At 44.1% G+C, this 23,293-nt stretch overlaps 1 protein-coding gene across 3 annotated transcripts in view; it reads left to right on the plus strand.

Moving 5' to 3' along the window:
* The window catches only part of LOC142596537 (SWI/SNF-related matrix-associated actin-dependent regulator of chromatin subfamily A member 2-like), a 167,443-nt gene that overhangs the window by 136,784 nt on the left and 7,366 nt on the right, over positions 1–23,293 (plus strand). For all 3 annotated transcript variants that reach the window (XM_075725690.1, XM_075725692.1, XM_075725693.1), the window contains 2 exons: positions 1,100–1,317; positions 22,825–22,930. In XM_075725690.1, the coding sequence (XP_075581805.1) occupies positions 1,100–1,317; positions 22,825–22,930 (324 nt within the window). The remainder of the gene's footprint in view (positions 1–1,099; positions 1,318–22,824; positions 22,931–23,293) is intronic.

Below are 23,293 nucleotides of genomic sequence, written 5' to 3' on the forward strand. Positions count from 1 at the left end.
AGAACATGGCGCAGATCAGATGAACTAATATCGTGACCGGCAACTGCTAACAGACTCCTTAATACACTCTGGTTAATCTGTTATTATCTCAAACCCTTCGAGCCCCACGTTGGGCACCAAAAAGGACTGTTGTGGTTTAGCCCCAGCCAGCAACTAAGCACCACACAGCCGCTCGCTCACTCCCCCTACCCTGATGGGATGGGGGAGAGAATCGGAGGAGTAAGAGTGAGAAACACTCCTGGGTTGAGATAAAAACAGTTTAATAATTGAAATAAAGTAAAATAGTAATGATAATAATAACAATATGATAATGATAATTATAATAATATACAAAGCAGGTGATGCACAATGCAATTGCTCACCACCCGCCGACCGATACCCAGACAGTTCCCGAGCAGCGATCGCTGCTCCCCGGCCAACCCCCCCCAGTTTATATACTGAGCATGACGTCATATGGTACAGAATAGCCCTTTGGTCAGTTTGGATCAACTGTTCTGGAAGAATACTAGGAAGAAAATTAACTCTATCCCAGCCAAAACCAGGACAATCTGGTTATGGGATTTTTTCCCCCAAAGAAAAAAGTTCAGCTTCTTGTTTTTTCACCTGGATCTGTTAGTGTATGAACAGGTTCCCTTTATGCCTTGTTTGTTTTCACAGAGATTTTATCTCTCTACCTGGTGCTGCTTTCTCTGGTTAAAAGCATGCATTTGCGGGTAATCTCTTTCATTGGAACCTGAGCATCGTGTGGACTATCGTGTCTGTAAACATGCACATCAGAGTCTTTCTCTTGAACTACATTCTCTAGGACTGCTACTAAATGAACAAATTGATGCAAGCCCTCATATATATGAAATTCAGGATCAGATGAATATGTATTTAGGTCGTAGGGTTCTTTATATAACTAATTTAATTTTAGTGTCTTATTGTTTGTCAGTAACTGAATTTCCTTTTGAAATCTTTTTTATAAATAGATCGAGCATTTAATGTTGAATTGTCTATACCTTGTTGCATTGTATTTTTCTTTTTTTTTTTTTAAATACTTGTTAATTGTCTTTTTGCATATTTCTCTTTTGGGTTTTTTGGAATCCATGGTCATCAGGCAATTGAAGACGGTAATTTGGAAGAAATGGAAGAGGAAATCCGGCTTAAAAAACGGAAGAGACGAAGAAATTTGGATAAGGATTCTGGGAAAGAGGATGGGGAGAAAGCAAAGAAAAGAAGAGGCAGACCTCCTGCAGAGAAGTTGTCACCCAACCCACCTAAATTAACAAAACAGATGAATGCCATTATCGATACTGTGATAAACTACAAAGACAGGTGAGCTCAGCCTTTTTTGATTTTGACAAATAATTTCTGGAAACTTAATCCTGTGTAATTTTCAGTTGTAGTTAGTTATAAATAAAATAATTCCATTTAGGGCCTGATCTTGTAAGTCTTCCTCTACATAGAGGGCTTTTTAAAAGATCTGGTTGATCGAAACTTGTCAAAATGTAATTTAAAAGATGGGTATATCATGTCTGCTTAGAAATGCTACTGTCCTGTTTAGTAGATATATTTCAGTACTGCAGGTTTGGGAAGGGGTTTTCTTTAGCTTAATGGAGTATTCTGTCTTAATAATTATATAAATAATTTTAAATGCATGGATATAGTTTTGTCAATACAAGTTCTCACCATGACACTTAAGAATACTCCCAAAATATTTAGGGTTTGCCTGATAAACACTTGACTTTTCAAAAGAAAAACTGTAGAAATACTGAGCACTAGTAGGTTGTTCATAAATGAGACTGAAGCGTTTTTGTCCTTAAAACCCAATTTTCAACATATATATTAATTTCACATGTTAGACAACTGAACCTCAGGAAGAAATATAACTCACTTCTAATCCAAACTGAAGTTTTGAGATTTTTATTTTTCTTACTTTCCAACTGAAAATCATCTTTTTTATTGAGAAACGGCTCATCTTCGGCTATTGCTTAATAGCAACTCTGTATCAGGCTTCAGCTATATGGGGAACTTGTACTGTTTGATCTCAGGTTCCTGATTTACTTAAATTGGTGCAACCTTCCTGTGTAGACATTCTTATTTTGCCATTCATTTATTTACTTGTTTGTCACGAATGCAGGTTTGTGAATCCTGTTGATTATGTCAATTTACTATGAATGAGTGAGCTTACACAGTTTGATTTAGTAACAGTTAGAATTTACTTGTAGCAAATATATATATCAAATATTTCAAATATATATATATCAAATTTTTTTCTCTGCGCCTTATTTATACACAAAACTTACAGAATTAGTAATTACCATGCTATCTGCTATTGGTTAACTATATTCTAATTAGCCTTGCTTGCTACGTAAATAAGCACGCATGATCCTTGGGGGGGGGGGGGGAAATCTTTTTGGTCCTAAATTGAGTCGATGGTCGTGATCCCTCCGGCTGGAATTACCTTTCCCCCAGTTACTGTTCTTCAGCAATTGTCCAGTTTTCCAGCACCTTCTGGGGTACGATGTTCCCTTTTTTTCAGTTTCTCAGTAATTCTTCAAGGTCTAGTTGCTCCGGGATGTCTTTGGTTAAAGGATGCTGAATGTGTGTTCTTCTGATTAAGGATGATTAAGTGTCTTTTGCCAGCTCCTGCTACGATGTTAGCTTTCAGAGTTAGCCTTCAACAATTCCAGTGGGGGGGTAGGTGATAGATCTTTGATCACAGGCTAAGAGGAGCAATGTTGCTAGCATTTGGAATAGTAACATGAACACAGCATTTCTGTACACCATCCTGCAGGGTGCTGCAAAAGAGAGAGAAAAAACAAACCTGTTTTGGCAGGGAGAGTCCAAACAGGTTACCCCTTTTATGATACAGGATAAATCTACCTAGTAGTAATTCTGTGTTTTGTACCACTGTTATCAATAGCTTTCCAAGCAAGTGTGTCACGAGGTTTAGTCAGTCATAGGCACATTTCCGATTTGTGGTAAATTAACCATAACCGCTTTTCCTGTTTGCTCTCCACCTCTGAACCCTAGGTTGACAATTTATGGGTTTCAGTTTCTGGGAACTATTTTGGGGTGTTTGTTTAATTTGTCTGATGTTATGATTAGAATTTTCAGTTTCAACAGATTGATTACTCCATCCCACTTCTCGCCCATGTTTTATAATGTCATACATCAACGTTGCCCAGGTGGGGAGATCTCTGCACACTAGGGCCCCTTCTTGTCCATTGACAACCTCCCTCATGTCTAATAGGGCACTGAACTCTGCGTTCCCCCTTATTTCATCTCGTTTTGCAATAAGGTAGGATTTGGGCATAACAGGGACTCTCTTAATTAATGGCTTTAGCATCTCATGATGCACGATTGCTGATATGGGACTGTCAAAAATGCTGCAATCATACATGGCCTGGATACAGGCAGCTTTTGTAATAGCTGTGGAAAGTTCATTTAGGGATTTAATAGGTATTACTAGAGGTTCTCCTCTCTCCCATACATCAATTCCACCAGCCCAGTATGCCACTCTACTGGTTATCGAGTAGGGATCATTCAGAGGCATGGGGCCAGCATCTAAAAAGACACCAGGGCCCCAAAATCCATTGGTTTCATCGCTGTTTAGTAAAATTCTGTCCCCTCCAGTTAAACATGCTCTCCATAAATATTCAGTTTCAGTTTCGCCTGGTTTACGGCCATAGCGTTCTTGTAGGTCAGCCATTTGGAGTGGATCAAATGGGGTTATTTTTCGGGTACGATTTCCTACTCCACCCCGAGGCCCAGTAGTTTCTTCTGTTTTTATAATGGGCCTAGCTACATATGTAGGGGTATTTGGAGGAGGTAAGGAATCATCTTTCCCCATTTCGTTATCATCGGGGTCACCCCAGATGTTTCCATCCCATTCTTCAGGAGATACAATTAGTTTCCTAATTTGTGCAATGTCAAGAGAATTGGGAGCTTGCATGAGCATCATCTCAACCTTTTCTGCCAATTTTTGTTTTTCCTCCTTTTCTTTCTGCAACTGTTTCTGTAGTTGTTCAATTTGTAGGGACAGTATTAATTCAGCTGCCTTCCTGCCTTCTATTTCTTCCTTTAGATCCTGCTCCCTTCTCTTAGATCTTTTTTTGTCTTTGCAGGCAGCTTCTAGGCAAGTGCCTAGCATTTTACAGATGATTCCTTTTCCTTTACTATTTTTAATATTCCCTCTGGCCACCTTTAGCTGTTTTTCCACTTCTTCCCAATTATCCCAGTTATCAAGAGCCCATTCGTCTGAGAATTTAGGACTTGGACTTATTCCATGCACTTTTAAGTAATCAGTGACACTGCTTGCCATCCTGCTGACTACGCCAAATTGTCACGAATGCAGGTCTGTGAATCCTGCTGATTATGTCAATTTACTATGAATGAGTGACTTTACACAGTTTGATTTAGTAACAGTTAGAATTTACTTGTAGCAAATTGCAGAATTTGATTATAATATTTTTAATAGCACTCAATCATCAATGATTAATAAAGTGATTAGACAAAATTGATCAAAACAGCAACTCAGTTACAGATTCGAAGATGGCAAGGTTCACTCTATTACTACATGGAAGCGCATAAAAGAAAATTAAATCACACTGAGTTGGAATGATTCATAAAGGGATTGCATATATAGGAGATAAGGAGGACCCTCCCGTTGAGTCACGAGGTTTAGAATAGACCCCCTTGCTTTCTAAACTCCTTCTCAGAGAGGAGCCTAGGTGCGGCTGGGCCCACTCTTAGTCTCAGACTTGGTCAATGGTTTAGGAGAGTAATGCTATAAGAATAATGCAGCAGTATAAAACTCCTTTTAAAATTAAATCATACATCTACAAACTACTTAAATTGATTCATGCATGCATACTCACAAATATGAATGCATATATGAAAATGGTATACCTGTTAAAAATTCCCCTCGAGTTTAGTGAAATACTCATGTCTAATGCCTTGGCGTTTCTCAACGCGCAAGAGTAGAGCATCGAGGAGTGAAGAATTTCAGCCCAGGCTCCATTGCCAATCTTCGGCAATGGAGTTGTAGTTGCAGCAGACTTTCGGAGTCTACTAGTTTTCGCTGACTCTGAGAGGCATTTCGATCAGAGGGAGATGCTGGTGCAGCCCTCAGCAGTCCAGGAGAGCTCAAAGGGCCTCACTTAGGACTGCTGTTTATAGGATGTGAGATGATTGACTTTAATCACCAGTAAATTTCCATCCGAGCCACAATTCAGGTCGGCTATTGTTGGAATTCCAGCAGCGATGATACCACTCTGTTTCAAGGCTGTCAGGGGTAGCTGTTTGTTCTTGCTCCCCTTGTTAGCCATAATATGAAGATTTTGATAAGGACAGGGCCACTCTCTGCTTCAGCCATGTAGGAGTTTCTAGTACAATTAAGGGGCGCTTAACTGACTAACTCGCTACACAAAAGCAGCGGCCTGGAATTCCTGAGATTGTAAAGCCGTTGAAGAGAAAGAGGAATTGGGCGGGGGGGATGCACCACCACAAAGTTGAATAAGGAGCAGGTGTAAACTAAATCAGTATAAAATTCATTCAATAAGAAGGCGTTTTCACACCAGAGGAGCTGCACCGGTGTAATCTATTTGGTTTCTGAACTGAGTACCTAATTTACTACAATTTTTATATAAACAAGCTTTTCAGAGTGTGTGGCTTCAAATGGCAGGATGCATGTTTTCGTTTTTGCAGCTACAGTTTGATCTGTGCTTGTACAGGGATATCTACACCAATGCACGCAGCATGGGCAACAAACAGGAGGAGCTGGAAGCCCTTGTGCAGCAGGATAGCTATGACTTAGTCGCCATCACAGAAACATGGTGGGATGACTCTAATGACTGGAGTGCTGCACTGGAGGGCTATAAGCTCTTCATAGGGATAGGCATGGAAGGAGAGGCGGTGGGGTGGCTCTGTATGTTAGGGAGTGTTTTGACTGTATAGAGCTCGACAGTGGTGATGATAAGGTCGAGTGCTTATGGGTAAGGATGAGGGGGAAGGCCAACAAGGCAGACGTCCTGTTGGGAGTCTGCTATAGACCACCCAACCAGGATGTAGAGATAGATGAAGAGTTCTATAAGCGGCTGGCAGAAGTCTCGCAATCGCTAGCCCTTGTTCCTCTGGGGAACTTCAACTTGCCGGACATCTGCTGGAAATACAACACAGCAGAGAGGCAACAGTCTCAAAAGTTCCTAGAGTGTGTGGAGGATAACTTTCTGACGCATCTGGTAAGCGAGCCTACCAGGGGAGGTGCCTCGCTTGACCTGCTGTTTACAGAGAAGGACTTGTGGGAGATGTCGTGGTCGGAGTCCATCTTGGGCTTAGCGACCATGATATGATAGAATTCTCGATTCTTGGCGATGTAAAGAGGAGGGGCAGCAAAAGTGTTACCATGGACTTCCGGAGGGCAGACTTTGGCCTGTTGAGGATGCTGGTTGGGAAAGTCCCTTGGGAGGCAGTCCTGAAGGGCAAAGGGGTCCAGGAAGGCTGGGCCTTCTTCAAGAAGGAAGTCTTAAGGGTGCAGGAGCGGGCTGTCCCCATGCGCCGTAAGACCAACCAGCTGGGAAGACGACCAGCCTGGCTGAACAGGGAGCTTTTGCGGGGACTCAGGGAAAAAAGGAGAGTTTACCACCTTTGGAAGACGGGGCGGGCACCTCAAGAAGAGTACAGGGACCTTGTTAGGTCATGCAGAGAGGAAATTAGAAAGGCAAAAGCCCAGCTAGAACTCAATCTGGCCACTGTTGTAAAAGAAAATAAAAAATGTTTTTATAAGTACATCAACAATAAAAGAAGGGCCAAGGAGAATCTCCATCCTTTGCTGGATGTCGGGGGGAACATTGTTACGGAGGACAAGGAAAAGGCTGAGGTACTTAATGCCTTCTTTGCCTCAGTCTTTAACAGCCAAACCAGTCATCCCCAGGGGACTCAGGCCCCTGAGCTGGAAGACAGGGACAGGGACCAGAATGGAGCCCTCATAGTCCAGGAGGAAGCAGTTAATGACCTGCTATGCCACCTGGACGCTCACAAGTCTATGGGGCCAGATGGGATCCACCCAAGAGTACTGAGGGAGCTGGCGGAGGAGCTTGCCAAGCCACTCTCCATCATCTGTCAGCAGTCCTGGTTAACAGGGGAGGTCCCAGATGACTGGAGGCTTGCCAATGTGACGCCCATCTACAAGAAGGGCCGGAAGGAGGACCCAGGGAACTACAGGCCTGTCAGCCTGACCTCAGTGCCGGGAAAGGTTATGGAGCGGTTCATATTGAGTGAACTCAACAGGCAAGTGCAGATCAACCAGGGCATCAGGCCCAGCCAGCATGGGTTCATGAAAGGCAGGTCCTGCTTGACCAAGCTGATCTCCTTTTATGACCTGGTGACGCGCCTGGTAGATGATAGAAAGGCTGTGGATGTCATTTACCTGGACTTTAGCAAAGCTTTTGACACCATCTCCCACAATATTCTCCTTGAGAATCTGGCAGCTCATGGCTTGGACAGGCGTAGTCTTCGCTGGGTAAAAAACTGGTTGGGTGGCCGAGCCCAGAGAGTAGTGGTGAATGGAGTTAAGTCCAGTTGGCGGCCGGTCACGAGCGGTGTTCCCCAGGGCTCCGTTTTGGGGCCAGACTTGTTTAATATCTTTATCAATGATCTGGATGAGGGGATTGAGTGCACCCTCAGAAAGTTTGCAGATGACACCCAACTGGGTGGGAGTGTCGATCTGCTCGAGGGTAGGATGGCCCTGCAGAGGGACCTGGACAGGCTGGACTGATGGGCCGAGGCCAACTGTATGAGGTTCAACAAGGCCAAGTGCTGGGTCCTGCACTTGGGTCACAACAACCCCATGCAACGCTACAGGCTTGGGGAAGAGTGGCTGGAAAGCTGCCTGGCCGAAAAGGACCTGGGGGTGTTGGTCGACAGCTGGCTGAACATGAGCCAGCAGTGTGCCCAGGTGGCCAAGAAGGCCAACAGCATCCTGGCTTGTATCAGGAATGCTGTGGCCAGCAGGAGCAGGGAGGTGATTGTCCCCCTGCACTCGGCACTGGTGAGGCCGCACCTGGGATACTGTGTCCAGTTTTGGGCCCCTCAATACAAGAAGGACAGGGAGGTGCTGGAGCGTGTCCAGAGAAGGGCAACGAAGCTGGTGAAGGGTCTGGAGCACAGTCCTTATGAGGAGCGGCTAAGGAAAATGGGGTTGTTTGGACTGGAGAAGAGGAGGCTGAGGGGAGACCTTATCGCTCTCTACAACTACCTGAAAGGAGGTTGTAGTGAGGTGGATGTTGGTCTCTTCTACCAAGTAGCTAGCGATAGGACAAGAGGAAATGGGCTCAAGTTGCAATTGGGGAGGTTTAGATTGAATATTAGGAAAAATTTCTTCACTGAAAGGGTAGTCAAGCATTGGAACAGGCTGCCCAGAGAGGTGGTGGAGTCACCATCCCTGGAAGCATTCAAAAAACGGGTAGACGTGGAACTTTGGGACATGGTTTAGTCTAGTCTACCCTTAACTGGTTTAGTGGTGGACTTGGTAATGTTAGGTTAATGGTTGGATTGGATGATCATAAAGGTCTTTTCCAACCTAAACAATAATGTGATTCTATGATTCTAACTTGGGCAATATGCAATAAAGGATTTAGTGTAGTGATACCTTTTTTTTCAGGCACATAACTGCAGAAGTGGACTCCAGATCATCCTGTGATCTATAGGTTCTCTTTAGAGTGTGTTGAAAAGTTTATTGCTTCAAAATGGGTTACAAAACCTGAGCATGATGAGCAGGAACTGCCTAAAAGGTCAGCAACATTCAATTTGCTGTGGATTTTAACCAGCAGAAAAGCTGGGAAGAGTGGAGTGTTCTAAGTTCAGGCATTTCAATCAGAGCTGCAAGAAATTATCTCTTTCCATTTAGGGTCCCTAGCCTTGTACTTTTTCCACAAGTGACTTCTACCTTTCTCCTATGTATCTGTCGTGGTTTAGCCCCAGCCAGCAGCTAAGCACCATGCAGCTGCTCGCTCACCCCCCCTACCCCGATGGGATGGGGGAGAGAATCGGAGGAGTAAGAGTGAGAAACACTCCTGGGTTGAGATAAGAACAGTTTAATAATTGAAATAAAGTAAAATGGTAATGATAATAATAACAATATGATAATAATAACAATATAATAATAATAGTAATAATAATATACAAAGCAAGTGATGCACAATGCAATTGCTCACCACCCGCCGACCGATATCCAGACAGTTCCCGAGCAGCGATCGCTACTCCCCGGGCAACCCCCCCCCAGTTTATATACTGAGCATGACGTCATGTGGTATGGAATAGCCCTTTGGTCAGTTTGGATCAACTATTCTGGCTGTGCCCCCTCCCAGTTTCTTGTGTACCTGGCAGAGCATGGAAAGCTGAAAAGTCCTTGACTAGCATAAGCAGTACTCAGCAACAACTAAAAACATCAGTGTGTTATCAACATTCTTCTCCTACTAAATCCAAAACACAGCACTGTGTCTGCTACTAGGAAGAAAATTAACTCTATCCCAGCCGAAACCAGGACACCTGGGGAAGTATTTTCACTCCTCACTCCAGCTGCAGTTTGTGTCCCAGTGTTTTGGGTTTGGTTTGGGTTTTTTTTTCCCTCCTTATTAAATATGGTACCACAGAGGTGCTACCAATGTCACTGATTGGCTCAGCCTTGGCCAGCGGCGGGTCTGTCTTGGAGCTGGCTGGCATTGGCTCTATCAGACATGGGGGAAGCTTCTAGCTTCTTCTCACAGAATCCACCCCTGTAGCCCCCCTGCTACCAAAACCTTGCCATGCAAACCCAATACACCCTGTCCTCCATGTGCTTGAGTATAGCTTCTAGGAGGATCTGTTCCATGATCTTCCCAGGCACAGAGGTGAGGCTGACAGGTCGGTAGTTCCCAGGGTCCTCCTTTCTTCCCTTTTTAAAAATGGGCACAATGTTTCCCTTCTTCCAGTCAGCAGGGACTTCACCTGACTGCCATGACTTTTCAAATATCATGGAGAGTGGCTTGGCAACTACATCAGCCGATTCCCTCAGGAATCTCATCGGGTCCCATAGACTTATGCATGTGCAGGTTCCTCAGGTAGTCTCAAACCTGATCTTCTCTTACAGTGGGAGGGACTTTGCTCCCCCAGTCCCTGCCTTGAGATCCATCCACTCAAGAGGTGTGGGAAGAGAGGTTGCCAGTGAAGACTGAGGCAAAAAAAGTTATCGAGTACCTCAGCCTTCTCCTTGTCTGTTGTTACCAGTTTGTCAGTTGTGTTCATCATGGGGGGTACACTTTCTTTGGCCTTCCTTTTCTGGCTGAAATACCTGTAGAAGCCCTTCTTATGCTTTGCGGCCCTCGCCAAGTTCAGCTCCAGCCACGCCTTGGCCTTCCTGACCCCATCCCTACACAACCAGGCCACATCCCTATACTCTTCTCAGGATACCTGTCCCTCCTTCCACTGCCTGTGCATTTCCTTCTTGCCCTTTAGTTTGACCAGCAGGTCTTGACTCAGCCATGCTGGTCTCTTCCCTTCCTTGCCTGATTTCTTACACATGGGTATCAAGAGCTCTTGTGCTCTGTGGAAAGCATCCTTAAAGATCTGCCAGCTCTGTTCTGCTCCCTTGTCCCCGAGGACCGTTTCCCGGGGGGTCCCATCGACTAACTCCTTGAAGAGCTGCTTTTCTAAAATTTAGGGTCCTGACTATACTCCTCGCTTTCCCCGTATTCCTCAGGAGTGTGAACTCCACCAATGCGTGATCACTGTAGCCCAGGCTGCCTCCAATCTTGACATCACCAATGAGCTCACTTGCATCGGTGACCAACAGGTCCAGTACTGCATCCCCTCTGGTAGGGCTGTCTATTACCTGGCTTAGGAAGTTATCCTCAATGCATTCCAGGAGTCTCCTGGATTGCTTACAGCTCACCATGCTACTTTGCCAGCAGATGTCAGGGTGGTTTAAATCCCCCAGCAGGACAAGAGCCTGCGAGTGCAAAGCCTCCTGGAGCTGGAGTAAGAAGGCTTCGTCAGTAGGCTCCCCTTGATCGGGCGGCCTGTAGTAGACGCCGACCACAAGGTTCCCTTTGTTGCCTCCGTCTCTAATTCTTACCCATAAGCTTTCAACCTGCTCGTGGCTATTCTTCAGAGATAGCTCTTCACACTCTATCCATTTCTTGATGTAGAGGGCGACCCCTCCTTCCTCACCTGTCCCTTCTGAACAGCTTTTAGCCATCAATAGCCACACTCCAGTCATGGGGTTCGTCCCACCAAGTTTCAGTAATGGCAACTAGGTGGTAGCTTTCTAGCAGCACGGTGGCTTCCAACTCCTCCTGTTTGTTGCCCGTGCTGCGTGCATTGGTGTAGAGGCACTTCAGCTGGGCTGTCGGCCATGTCACCTTCTTAGAGGAACACACCCTAATTCCTTTGAGGTATTTCACCAGTGTTCCCCTGTTGACTCCTATTACCTCAGGAGCCCCTGGCTCATCTCTGTAAGACTTCAGGTGTGCTCCAGTATACCCAGCAAGTCTCACAGCAACAGGCTGAGGGCCCTTGCTAGCACCCCATCCCTCAAATTTTGGCGTGTCATCCCACAGCTTGTCACAGGCAAGCCTGATATTATCACACTCCCCCTTCAAGTCTAGTTTAAAGCTCTGTCAATCAGCCCTGCTAGCTCGTGAGCAAAGACACTCTTCCCCCTTTGAGAAAGGTGAATCCCATCTGATGCCAGCAGGCCTGGTGCTGTGTAGACCATCCCATTATCAAAAACCCCAAAACTGTGACAGTGACACCAGCCACGGAACCATGTATTATTAGACTGGGCCTGTCTGTTTCTTCCAATATCACTGCCTGCAACTGGAAGGATGGAGGAAAAAATTACCTGTGCTCCAGATTCCCTTACCAACTGTCCCAAGGCCTTGAAGTCTCTTTTGATTGCCCTTGGACTACGCGTTGCAGCTTCCTTGCCACCCACATGGAAGAGCAATGACAGGTAATAGTCCAAGGGTCATACCACACTAGTAAGTTTCTTAGTGATGTCCTTAACCCAGGCCCCAGGGAGGCAGCAGACTTCCCTAAGAGGAGGGTCTGTCCAGCATATTAGACCCTCTGTTCCCCCCAGAAGGGAGTCACCTACAACTATAACCCATCTTTTTTTCCCTCATGGAGGTGGTCATGATACAGGAGGTAGGCCTTTCTGACCTTGGCAACACCTCTAGTGTAGATGGACTATCATCCACATTGCTAATTGACTGACCTTCCACATCCAGAGCCTCATATCTGTTGTATAGAGGCACCTGGGAAGGTGAGGTAGGCAAGGAGGGGGCTCGTCTGCCACCCCGAGCATAGACTTGCCTCCATTTGCTCCTTTCCTTTAAGTTACTGCCTTCTGCCTGGTGGGGGGAAGGATACAGGATCCCCTTGATCTTGTATTTTTTTCTGGTGGCTGTTTCTGTCTCAGGGAGGGCAGAGCATGGTTCTACCAGTCTATCTCTTTCTCAGACACCCTGATGCTCCTTAACCTGTCCACTTCCTCTCAAATCTCTGCCACCAAGCAGATCATCTACTTGGTCACACCTCACACAGCTGTTCTCACTACTGCCATCAGGCTCTGGCACTCCCTGCAGCCTGAAACCTGGATGGTTGCATGTCTTCATAGGAGCTCTGTCTGGTTCACCACATCCATTCTGGCAAGTGCAGAGGACATAGCTTTCTGCTGGGTAGATACCACCTTCTGGGAGGGTGATAACCACCAACTGAACTGACCTTTGGAGCTGGAAGGGTGACGATGCCCTTCCCGTACACCCTTCCACACAAGCTGCCGCGCCACAAGCTAGTCGCTAGAGCTCCTAGGCTGCTTTTTATAGATGTAGGGGTGGCCGCGGTTGCTCTGGAAACCCCCAGGCCTCGTCAGCGTCTCTCGCGAGAGCTGCCGGCTCCTAGTGTTTCTCTGCCTCAGGAAACCTCCCTGTACGCCAAGATCTGCCACTCCGCCACAGACCGGACGGGCACCGGAGCAGCTCGCCTTGGTGACTCAGTGTTGCATTGCTGTTCAAAGTACAGAAGCACTAGAACAGTTGTAAGAACAGAATTTTTAACTTCACAGGAGTTTGTCTGCTAGCTTTTCTTTTTAGAAGTTTAATTGTTTGAATGAAGCCTTCCAAAATAAATCACCCTGAAGCAGATATCTGGCATTAAAAATAAACAAAACCCTTGTCTAGGTAATTAATTTCCCAGTGTTACAAAAAAAGGAAAACATTAGGAAATTGTACTTATTAGCCCCTCTGATAGCTGTGCTTTTTTTCACTACACTGTTCTTACTGTTGTCTCTAGTATGAATTTCTAACACTAAATTATGAGCAGTTACAATTTGAATTTCCCCTTCAAGGGGAAAGATGGTTGAAATGAATACGTCCAGCACTTCCATCTTTTTTTTTTTCTCCAGTTCTGATCCTCATTTTTAACCTTTCTGTCTTTCATTCCCTCTGAAATTGAGAATGTCCACATAGAAGGCTGGTGTAGAGATGAATTTGTAATTCTTTTCTTATGTTTTTAGAAACCAAAGTTTCTCTATATGACCAGGGTAATTATTTTACCCTTTTGAAATTAGGAACAATTTTACTGGAAATAAAAACATGTTTTTACTGCACTAGGAATTTATATGCCAAATGAGATCAAGCTGAGCCCTAGCTGCTCTGTTTGCACCATGGACATGCATGCTGCTTTAGACTCCAAAACCATCTTCTTCCTCGTGTGAGTACTTTCCCTTACTTTTAGATTTCAAAGAAAGATAAACTATTAGTCTAGAATCCTCCGAAGTTAGTTTTTCCCTTTCCTGACTGAAACAAAAATTCACGGATACTATCCTTCAAAGTCTGAACCTCCCTGTAGGAGGAAACGGAGTATTCAGAGAGTTCCCGAAATAAAACTCAATAGCAACAAAGTTACTATTAAGCAGGCATCCTTTATTACAGCGCTGGGCAGCACTGGGGATCGTTCCACCATGAGTGCTCTAACGATTTGGCAAACTTCCAAAGATTATATACTATAAAGTCATACATATTCACAGGATTTCTGAGAATTCATCTACATAAACATGAGATTTCCTAGAACTCATTAACATATGCAAATGTCCAATCCGCATGCATAGTCGTCCTCTTTGGTGGTCTTCGGGGGTCCTCCGGTGGTCTCCAATAGTCTTCCTCACTTGTCCGCTAGTTGAACTTTGGGCCTCCTTTGTCCAAATATGGTCATTGAATAAGCTCATCAGTCCTTCAGCCTTGGAATGCTACAAAACCAGTTCCTTGAGTGCTCATCTTGGCACTGGTGTCCTGAGTCTATGTTATCAGTGCTTTACACAGGAAGCCTAACGAGCTTGCTCAAGGTCTGTTTAATCGTGCCGGGCAAGGAGTCACCTTCTTTAAAATATCTATCCTATTTATCTCCTCATGGTAAGGTCTGAGTCAGGGAATTAGCCCTTTCATGACTTTTAAATGATCCAATATTCCTCCATCTTCCCTACAACTTCACTGTACTCTCCTCCCTTGCAGTAGTTTGTTCTTTAATGCCTTGGTGACATTTTACTGCACCTGCTACTTTGCATTAACTTTCCTTAGATAGCAACAGTTGACTCCTACCAGATCTCTACGACCATAACAGCGCTCTGATATGAAGTGGTGTGCTTCTGTGATCCACCTACTCTCCACTCAGCTTATTAGACCTAGACAAAGTAGTGAGTGCAGAGCCTTACCTGATAACTTCATAAAGCTTCCTCCTCTTAGTAGGTGGTTGTTAACCATGTTTAATAAGGCTGATAAGAAAGTTGGAGGGTTGGATCATCATGTCCTGCTCATGTTTCTTGCTTGAACAGAAGACTTCCCATATTTTCGGTGTGTAGCATTTTCATCACTGCATCATTAAAGCTAAAAACGTTTAAATTAGTACTTGTACCATTCTAGTTTTGACAGATTAGTTCAGGGGAAAGGATTTTTCTTTGTATGTAAAATTGTTTTCATTTGCACTGTTTCAGAGGTTTCCTCAAGTGACTAGCTTTTTAGCTGTGTTATAAAATAGTGAGTAATGTAACTGGTCATCAGTAATGTAAATAGTAATTAATTATACCAATCAATACTCTGAAGTCTTCAAGTATACAAAATAAATAGTTGTGATTGATACCCTGATCAAGATTATGGCCTACGTAGCCATACATCAAAAATAGGAATTGCTATTTCTATCTATTCCCATTTAAATAATAGGGAAATGACTGCCATCTACTAGTGAAGTCAAATAATCTTGGAAAGGGAAAAAAAATAAAATAAATTTAACAAAAGTGAATAATCTCTCCACCTGTCTGGATTACTGCTGGAAGGTTAAAAATACAAAATAACAACCTTAACATGAAGGTGGGTTTTTTGTATTTGTTTGGAAAATTTTTAGAACAACTTCACTGTGAGTTGCACTTGAATGAGAGTTGTAATTAGCACACTAATACCAGGTGTGAGAACTCTGACTAGAGCAAGCATGCAGGACTCTTCACTCATCCCATGTAAATGGAATTTCAGTGCTTGTTGTGAAATTTGCCAGAGAAATGTGAAATTTGCCAAAGAAATGTGAACATCTTGCAGTTTCAGCTTCATTGTTATCTTTCCTTTCTGGTTTCATTAGTTTCAAATACCTGAAGGGGAAAGAGTCTTGATAAAAAGGAGTAGTATTCCTTAAGGAATTTTAACCTATATAATATGTAATTATTCCCATGTGAACACACATGGGAATAAAAGGATGAACTAATACAATAGTGAACCATCACTCATCTTTCTGTCACAGTCAATTCTGTTAATTTATTCTGGTCACTCTTGCTCTTCAACCTGTAGTCTGCTAGTTGCTAGGCAAACATAAATGATTACTGCTCATGCTTTTTTATATGGTGGCTATAGAGTTTATTATTTTTTAATTATAAAAGTGGAAATATGGATTAAAAATCAGAGAATGTGTCCTGGTTTTGGCTGGAATAGAGCTAATTTTCTTCCTAGTAGCAGGCATAGTGCTGTGTTTTGGATTTAGGATGAGCAGAATGCTGATAACACACTGATGTTTTAGTTGTTGCTAAGGACTGCTTATGCTAGTCAAGGACTTTGCAGCTTCCCATGCTCTGCCAGGTGCACAAGAAACTGGGAGGGGGAACAGCCAGAATAGTTGATCCAAACTGACCAAAGGGCTATTCCATACCATATGACATCATGCTCAGTATATAAACTGGGGGGGAGTTGGCCGGGGAGCAGCGATCACTGCTTGGGAACTGTCTGGGTATCGGTCGGCGGGTGGTGAGCAATTGCATTGTGCATCATTTGCTTTGTATATTATTATTTCTATTATTATTATATTGTTATTATTACTACTACTGTTTTACTTCAATTATTAAACTGTTCTTATCTCAACCCAGGAGTGTTTCTCACTCTTACTCCTCCGATTCTCTCCCCCATCCCATCGGGGTAGGGGGAGTGAGCGAGCAGCTGCGTGGTGCTTAGTTGCTGGCTGGGGTTAAACCACGACAGAATGGCATTCAGAATTAATAATTCTTTTCTACCATCCCCATAACAGTCATTTTTGATTACATAAATATTGTCTTTTCAAACATGCAATATGGAAACACGTACACAGAGGGAGCAGGAGGTAATGTTTCTGTGATAGGAGATTCTGGGAAAATGGTACAACAGAATAAGTTGTTACTGATCTGGGTAGACAAAATTAAAGGGCAGTACATCTGTTTTTACCATTTACATGACAAATCAGGAGACATGCTCTTTGTGGGGTTTGGGGTTTTTTTTTTTGTTTTTTGTAAGCACTTTGAAGACTATATTTCATATCTACTATAACGGTGCATTTGTAAATTTGTGTTTGTTCCCATTAAAGTATAGTATTAGCTGCTGAAAGTAGAGTTTTACTACTTTTTAAAAAAAATTTCATTTTTACCAATTTTTGTTTTAATGGGAAAATGTTTTGGTTTAATTTTTGAGGAAGTACAGAGTGTGGATGTCTACAAAATAACATACATTCTGGCTTCTGAAGACACAGTTTTGTCACAATATTGGATGACTCCACGAGTCATCTGCTAATTGTGTGCTAATTTTGTAAGTAACTTATTGTGCCTTTTGAAGAATTAGCTTACATCTGCATGATATGTGTTGTAAAACAGAATTATTAAGAACATTATTAAGTTTGTGAAGTCAAGCAGTCAGAAGGTAAGTACAGCCTGTAATGCCATGTCAGAGTACTGGTTTCATTTGGTTTTTTCCACAGGATCTTTGCCTCATATCATGCACAAGATGGGCAATGATCACTTAATGAACAGCTATTTGTTATTTTGCTTTATCTTCATTCCTGAATACGTGGTTTTGTGCCTTACTTGTTATGTCCAGTATTCAAACCCTATTAGAAGACAGAATTATGAATTTTCTTATGGGCTTCTTTATGGTGTTCATCAGTATATAGTCTAAATGCTTTGCAAACATATAATTGAGTTTTACAACACCATAGCATTATTCTAATTTTATGGATGACAAATAGAGACTTAAACTTTAAGATACCATTTGGACACCAGAGGTCTGTTTTCAGAGTACTTATTGTTTTATATGTTCAGGAACAAATTTCATTAATGTCATTTGTAGCTATGAATGTTCTACACTTTTGGTTATTAAAGAAAATAATGTAAATGTAGCTTTTGTTTGCAACTTCCCATTTCTCTTTGAAAACGCAAACTGAAACAAAAACAAATCCTGTCATGTGGAATCACATTGTCACTCACATAGTTCATTGATAGGATTGGAGCCTTTAAATCCACAGTACAAACCTCTCTCCCTTTGACTCATGAAGTATAGAAGTAGTAAATGGAAATGAGAAAACAGGGCCCCTTTGGAGTAAGTTGTGATAGAATTAAGCAGTGATATTTCTGTCTGTGAAATATGGGCTGAGAAACACTGGTGAATGCTGTCTATGTAAACAGGCTACAGTTCTTCTCAGAAGCTGATTTTTTATGCTGCCATGACTGTCAGCTAAACCACGACACAGATAAATGGCAATACATACATAAATATATATATACTTGAGCCCATAAGGCTCAGTCAGCTATTACCTGGGAAGCCACAAATGAGAGGATAAAAAGAAGTTTTATTCAGAAGCATTAAAGTAGCTATTAATCATAGAATCATAGAATGCTTTGGGTTGGAAGGGACCTTTAGAGGTCATCTAGCCCAACACCCCTGCAGTGAGCAGGCACAGCTTTAACTAGATCAGCTTGCTCAGAGCCCCATCCAACCTGACCTTGAATGGTTCTAGGGATGGGGCCTCTACCACCTCTCTGGGCAACCTGTTCCAGTGCTTCACCACCCTCATTATAAAAAATTTCTTCCTTATATCCAGTCTAAATCTACCCTCCTTTAGTTTAAATCCATTATTATTCCTCCTGTCACAACAGGCCTTGCTAAAAAGATTCTCCCCATCTTTCCTATAGGCCCCCTTTAAGTACTGAAAGGCTGCAATAAGGTCTCCTCACAGCCTTCTCTTCTCCAGGCTGAACAACCCCAACTCTCTCAGCCTGGCCTCATAGGAGAGGTGCTCCAGCCCTCGGATCATTTTGGTGGCACTCTTCTGGACCCGCTCCAACAGGTCCATGTCCTTCTTGTGCTGAGGGCCCCAGAGCTGGACGCAGTACTCCAGGTGAGGTCTCACCAGAGCAGAGTAGAGGGGCAGAATCACCTCCCTCGACCTGCTGGCCACGCTTCTTTTGATGCAGCCCAGGATACGGTTGGCTTTCTGGGCTGCAAGCGCACATTGCTGGCTCATGTCCAGCTTTTCACCCATCAGTACTGTCGTGGTTTAGCCCCAGCGAGCAACTAAGCACCACGCAGCCGCTCGCTCACTCCCCCTACCCCGATGGGATGGGGGAGAGAATCGGAGGAGTAAGAGTGAGAAACACTCCTGGGTTGAGATAAGAACAGTTTAATAATTGAAATAAAGTAAAATAGTAATGCTAATAGTAACAGTATAATAATGATAATAATAATAATGATACACGAAGCAAGTGATGCACAATGCAATTGCTCACCACCCGCCGACCGATACCCAGACAGTTCCCAAGCAGCGATCGCTGCTCCCTGGCCACCCCCCCCCCAGTTTATATACTGAGCATGACGTCATATGGTATGGAATAGCCCTTTTGCCAGTTTGGATCAACTATTCTGGCTGTGCCCCCTCCCAGTTTCTTGTGCACCTGGCAGAGCATGGGAAGCTGAAAAAGTCCTTGACTAGCATAAGCAGTACTCAGCAACAACTAAAAACATCAGTGTGTTATCAACATTCTTCTCCTACTAAATCCAAAACACAGCACTATGCCTGCTGCTAGGAAGAAAATTAACTCTATCCCAGCCGAAACCAGGACAAGTACCCCCAAGTCCTTCTCCGCAGGGCTGCTCTCAATCTCTTCATCCCCCAGCCTGTATTGATATCAGGGGTTGCCCCGTCCCAGGTGGAGGACCTTGCACTCGGCCTTGTTGAACCTCATGAGGTTCACACAGGCCCACCTCTCCAGCTTGTCCAGGTCTCTCTGGATGACATCTCGTCCTCCTGGCATGTCAACCGCACCACTCAGCTTGGTGTCGTCTGCAAACTTGCTGAGGGTGCACTCGATCTCACTGTCTATGTGATTGATGAAGATGTTAAATAGCACCGGTCCCAGTACGGACCCCTGAGGGACTCCACTTGTCACCGGTCTCCATGTGGACATCGAGCCACTGACCACGACCCTCTGGATGCGAACATCCAGCCAATTCCTTATCCATCGAACAGTCCACCCATCAAACCCATATCTCTCCAATTTAGAGAGAAGGATGTTGTGGGGGACTGTGTCGAACGCTTTACAGGAATCCAAGTAGATGACATCCATAGCTCTTCCCTTGTCCACTGATGCAGTCACTCCTTCATAGAAAGCCACTAGGTTGGTCAGGCAGGACTTGCCCTTGCTGTATCTGTGCTAACTGTCTCGAATCACCTCCCTGTCCTCCGTGTGCTTGAGCATAGCTTCTAGGAGGATCTGTTCCATGATCTTCCCAGGCACAGAGGTGAGGCTGACAGGTCGGTAGTTCCCAGGGTCCTCCTTTCTTCCCTTTTTAAAAATGGGCACAATGTTTCCCTTCTTCCAGTCAGCAGGGACTTCACCTGACTGCCATGACTTTTCAAATATCATGGAGAGTGGCTTGGCAACTACATCAGCCGATTCCCTCAGGACTCTGGGATGCATCTCATCAGGTCCCATAGACTTGTGTACATTGAGGTTCCTCAGGTGGTGTCGAACCTGATCTTCCCTCACAGTGGGAGGGGCTTTACCCCCCTGGTCCCTATCTTGTGGTCCATCGACTCAGGAGGGGTGAGGAGAGAGGTTGCCAGTGAAGACCGAGGCAAAAAAGTTGTTGAGTACCTCAGCCTTCTCCTCGTCCGTTGATACTGGGACGCCATTCTTGTTCATCGGGGGGGTACGCTTTCTTTAACCTTCCTTTTCTGGTTGACATACCTGTAGAAGCCCTTCTTCTTCTTCTTTACATCCCTTGCCAAATTCAGATCCAGCCGTGCCTTGGCCTTCCTGACCTCCTCCCTACACAACCAGGCCGTTTCCCTGTATTCCCCCCAGGACACCTGTCCCTGCTTCCACTGCCTGTGCAGTTCCGTCTTGCTCTTTAGTTTGACCAGCAGGTCTTGACTCAGCCTTGCTGGTCTCTTCCCTTCCTTGCCTGATTTCTTATACCTGGGGACTGACAGCTCCTGTGCTCTGTGGAAAGCATCCTTAAAGATCTGCCAGCTCTGTTCCATTCCCCTGTCCCTGAGGACCGTTTCCCAGGGGGTCCTTCTGACTAACTCCTTGAAGAGCTGGAAGTTTGCTTTCCTAAAATTTAGGGTCCTGACTATACTCCTCGCTTTCCCCATATCCCTCAGGAGTGTGAACTCCACCAATGCGTGATCACTGCAGCCCAGGCTGCCTCCAATCTTGACATCACCGATGAGCTCCCTTGCATCGGTGACCAACAGGTCCAGTACTGCATCCCCTCTGGTAGGGCTGTCTATTACCTGGCTTAGGAAGTTGTCGTCTATGCATTCCAGGAATCTCCTGGATTGCCTACAGCTCGCCGTGTTGCTTTTCCAGCAAATGTCGGGGTGGTTGAAGTCCACCAGCAGGACACGAGTCTGCAAGCGCGAAGCCTCCCGGAGCTGGAGGAAGAAGGCTTCGTCAGCAGGTTCCCCTTGATCAGGCGGCCTGTAGTAGACACCAACCACAAGGTTCCCTTTGTTGCCTCTGTCTCTGATTCTTACCCATAAGCTTTCAACCTGCTCGTGGCTATTCTTCAGGGACAGCTGTTCACACTGTATCCATTTCTTTATGTAGAGGGCAACGCCTCCGCCCCTCCTTCCTCGCCTGTCCCTTCTGAACAGCCTGTAGCCATCGATAGCCACATTCCAGTCATGGGATTTGTCCCACCAGGTTTCGGTTATGGCAATCAGGACGTAGCTTTCTAGCAGCACGGTAGCTTCCAACTCCTCCTGTTTGTTCCCCATGCTGTGTGCATTCGTGTAGAGGCTTTTCATCTGGGTTGTTGGCCGTGTCACCTTCTTAGTGGAACATCCCTTGTTTCCCTTGGGGTGTTTCACGGAGGTTTCCTTGTGAGCTCTATCTCAGGAGTCCCCGGCTCATCTCTGCCAGACTTCAACTGTGCTGCAGCGTCCTCATCATGCCTCTGGGCAACAGATTGAGGGCTCATACTAGCACCCCGTCCCTCTAACCATTGTGTGTCATCCCACAGCTTGTCACAGGAAAGCCTGATATGTTCCCCCTCCCCCTTCACATCTAGTTTAAAGCCCTGTCAATGAGCCCTGCAAGCTCCTGTGCAAAGACCCTCTTTCGCCTTTGAGAAAAGTGGCTCCCATTTGACGCCAGCAAGCCTGGCGCCATGTAGGCCATCCCATTGTCGAAGAACCCAAAGTTGTGACGGTGGCACCAGCCACGGAGCCATGTGTTAAGAGATTGGATCTGCCTGTTCCTACCAATGTCACCTCCCACAACTGGAAGGAAGGAGGAAAAGATGACCTGTGCCCCCGATTCCCTCACTAAGCGTCCCAAGGCCCTGAAGGGATGGACAAGGGAAAATCTGGAAATCTCAGAAAATAGAAACAGTTGCAAATCATAGGCAAAGTGTTTCTTAGGATATCTGAGGAATTTAAATAATCCATTACTTCTGACAATTCTTTCTGGATGATTGAAGAGGTAGAAACTTTTCAACACACAATTATCTTCCCAGAAACCTAACATTCATTAATGAAAGTTAATACTGGCATTTATTGTAAAACCTAGTTGATCTGATTTCAATCAGCATCTGGTATAATAGCACCCAGTATGGACAAACAGTTCGCTATGAACCAGAGTTATAAAAATAGCTGTAAAAAAGACCAAGAGGAAGATAAGGTGAGAAGAAAGAGAATAGTTAAGAATAATAAAAGAAAATTAAGAATAAAACTGCCCTAGACAAAGCACTAGAGAATTCAGACTCAAATCCTGATCCTTCTCCTTTATGATCTACACATATGATGGTGGTGATGTATCAGGACAAGAACATGGAAGTTGTGCATTAAACTGCAGATTAATTATTTATATCAAATCAATAAGATCAATTCAGAACAAAGTCTGTTACTAATCCTTTACAAGAAAAAAATGCTATATATTTAATAATTTGGTTGTATACAATTTATTTTCTGAGAAAGTTGTAGTAATTCTTTGTATTGTGCGCTTGTTTTTCTCAACAGTTCAGGACGGCAGCTAAGTGAAGTCTTCATTCAACTCCCATCTAGAAAAGAATTACCAGAGTATTATGAATTAATTAGGAAACCAGTGGACTACAAAAAAATAAAGGTGAGAACCATTTTTGGGTGTGGACATTTCTTTATTCCTTTTCACTATATAGAAATATGAGCATTAAGTCATAATTAAAATTATGATCATGTAGATATTAAATTTGCCTGTGTTTTTTGCTTAGATTTTAAATTTTAATATACCCCTTGTTATGTATATTGCAGTATTTCACTACTAATACCTATGTCAAAGCAAAACACAGGATGACATAAATCATACTTTCAGAGATGATACATTAATGGTTTTTTTGTAAAGGACCAAATCCTGAATCTGTAAGCAAAACTTAAATAAGTGTAGTGCTTGCAAAAATTTTATGTTGTTAGGAGGGATATAATCATCTTTCAACTAGCATCACATCTTGGA

This window comes from Pelecanus crispus, chromosome W (genome assembly GCF_030463565.1).
Source record: "Pelecanus crispus isolate bPelCri1 chromosome W, bPelCri1.pri, whole genome shotgun sequence".
Classification (NCBI taxonomy): domain Eukaryota; kingdom Metazoa; phylum Chordata; class Aves; order Pelecaniformes; family Pelecanidae; genus Pelecanus; species Pelecanus crispus.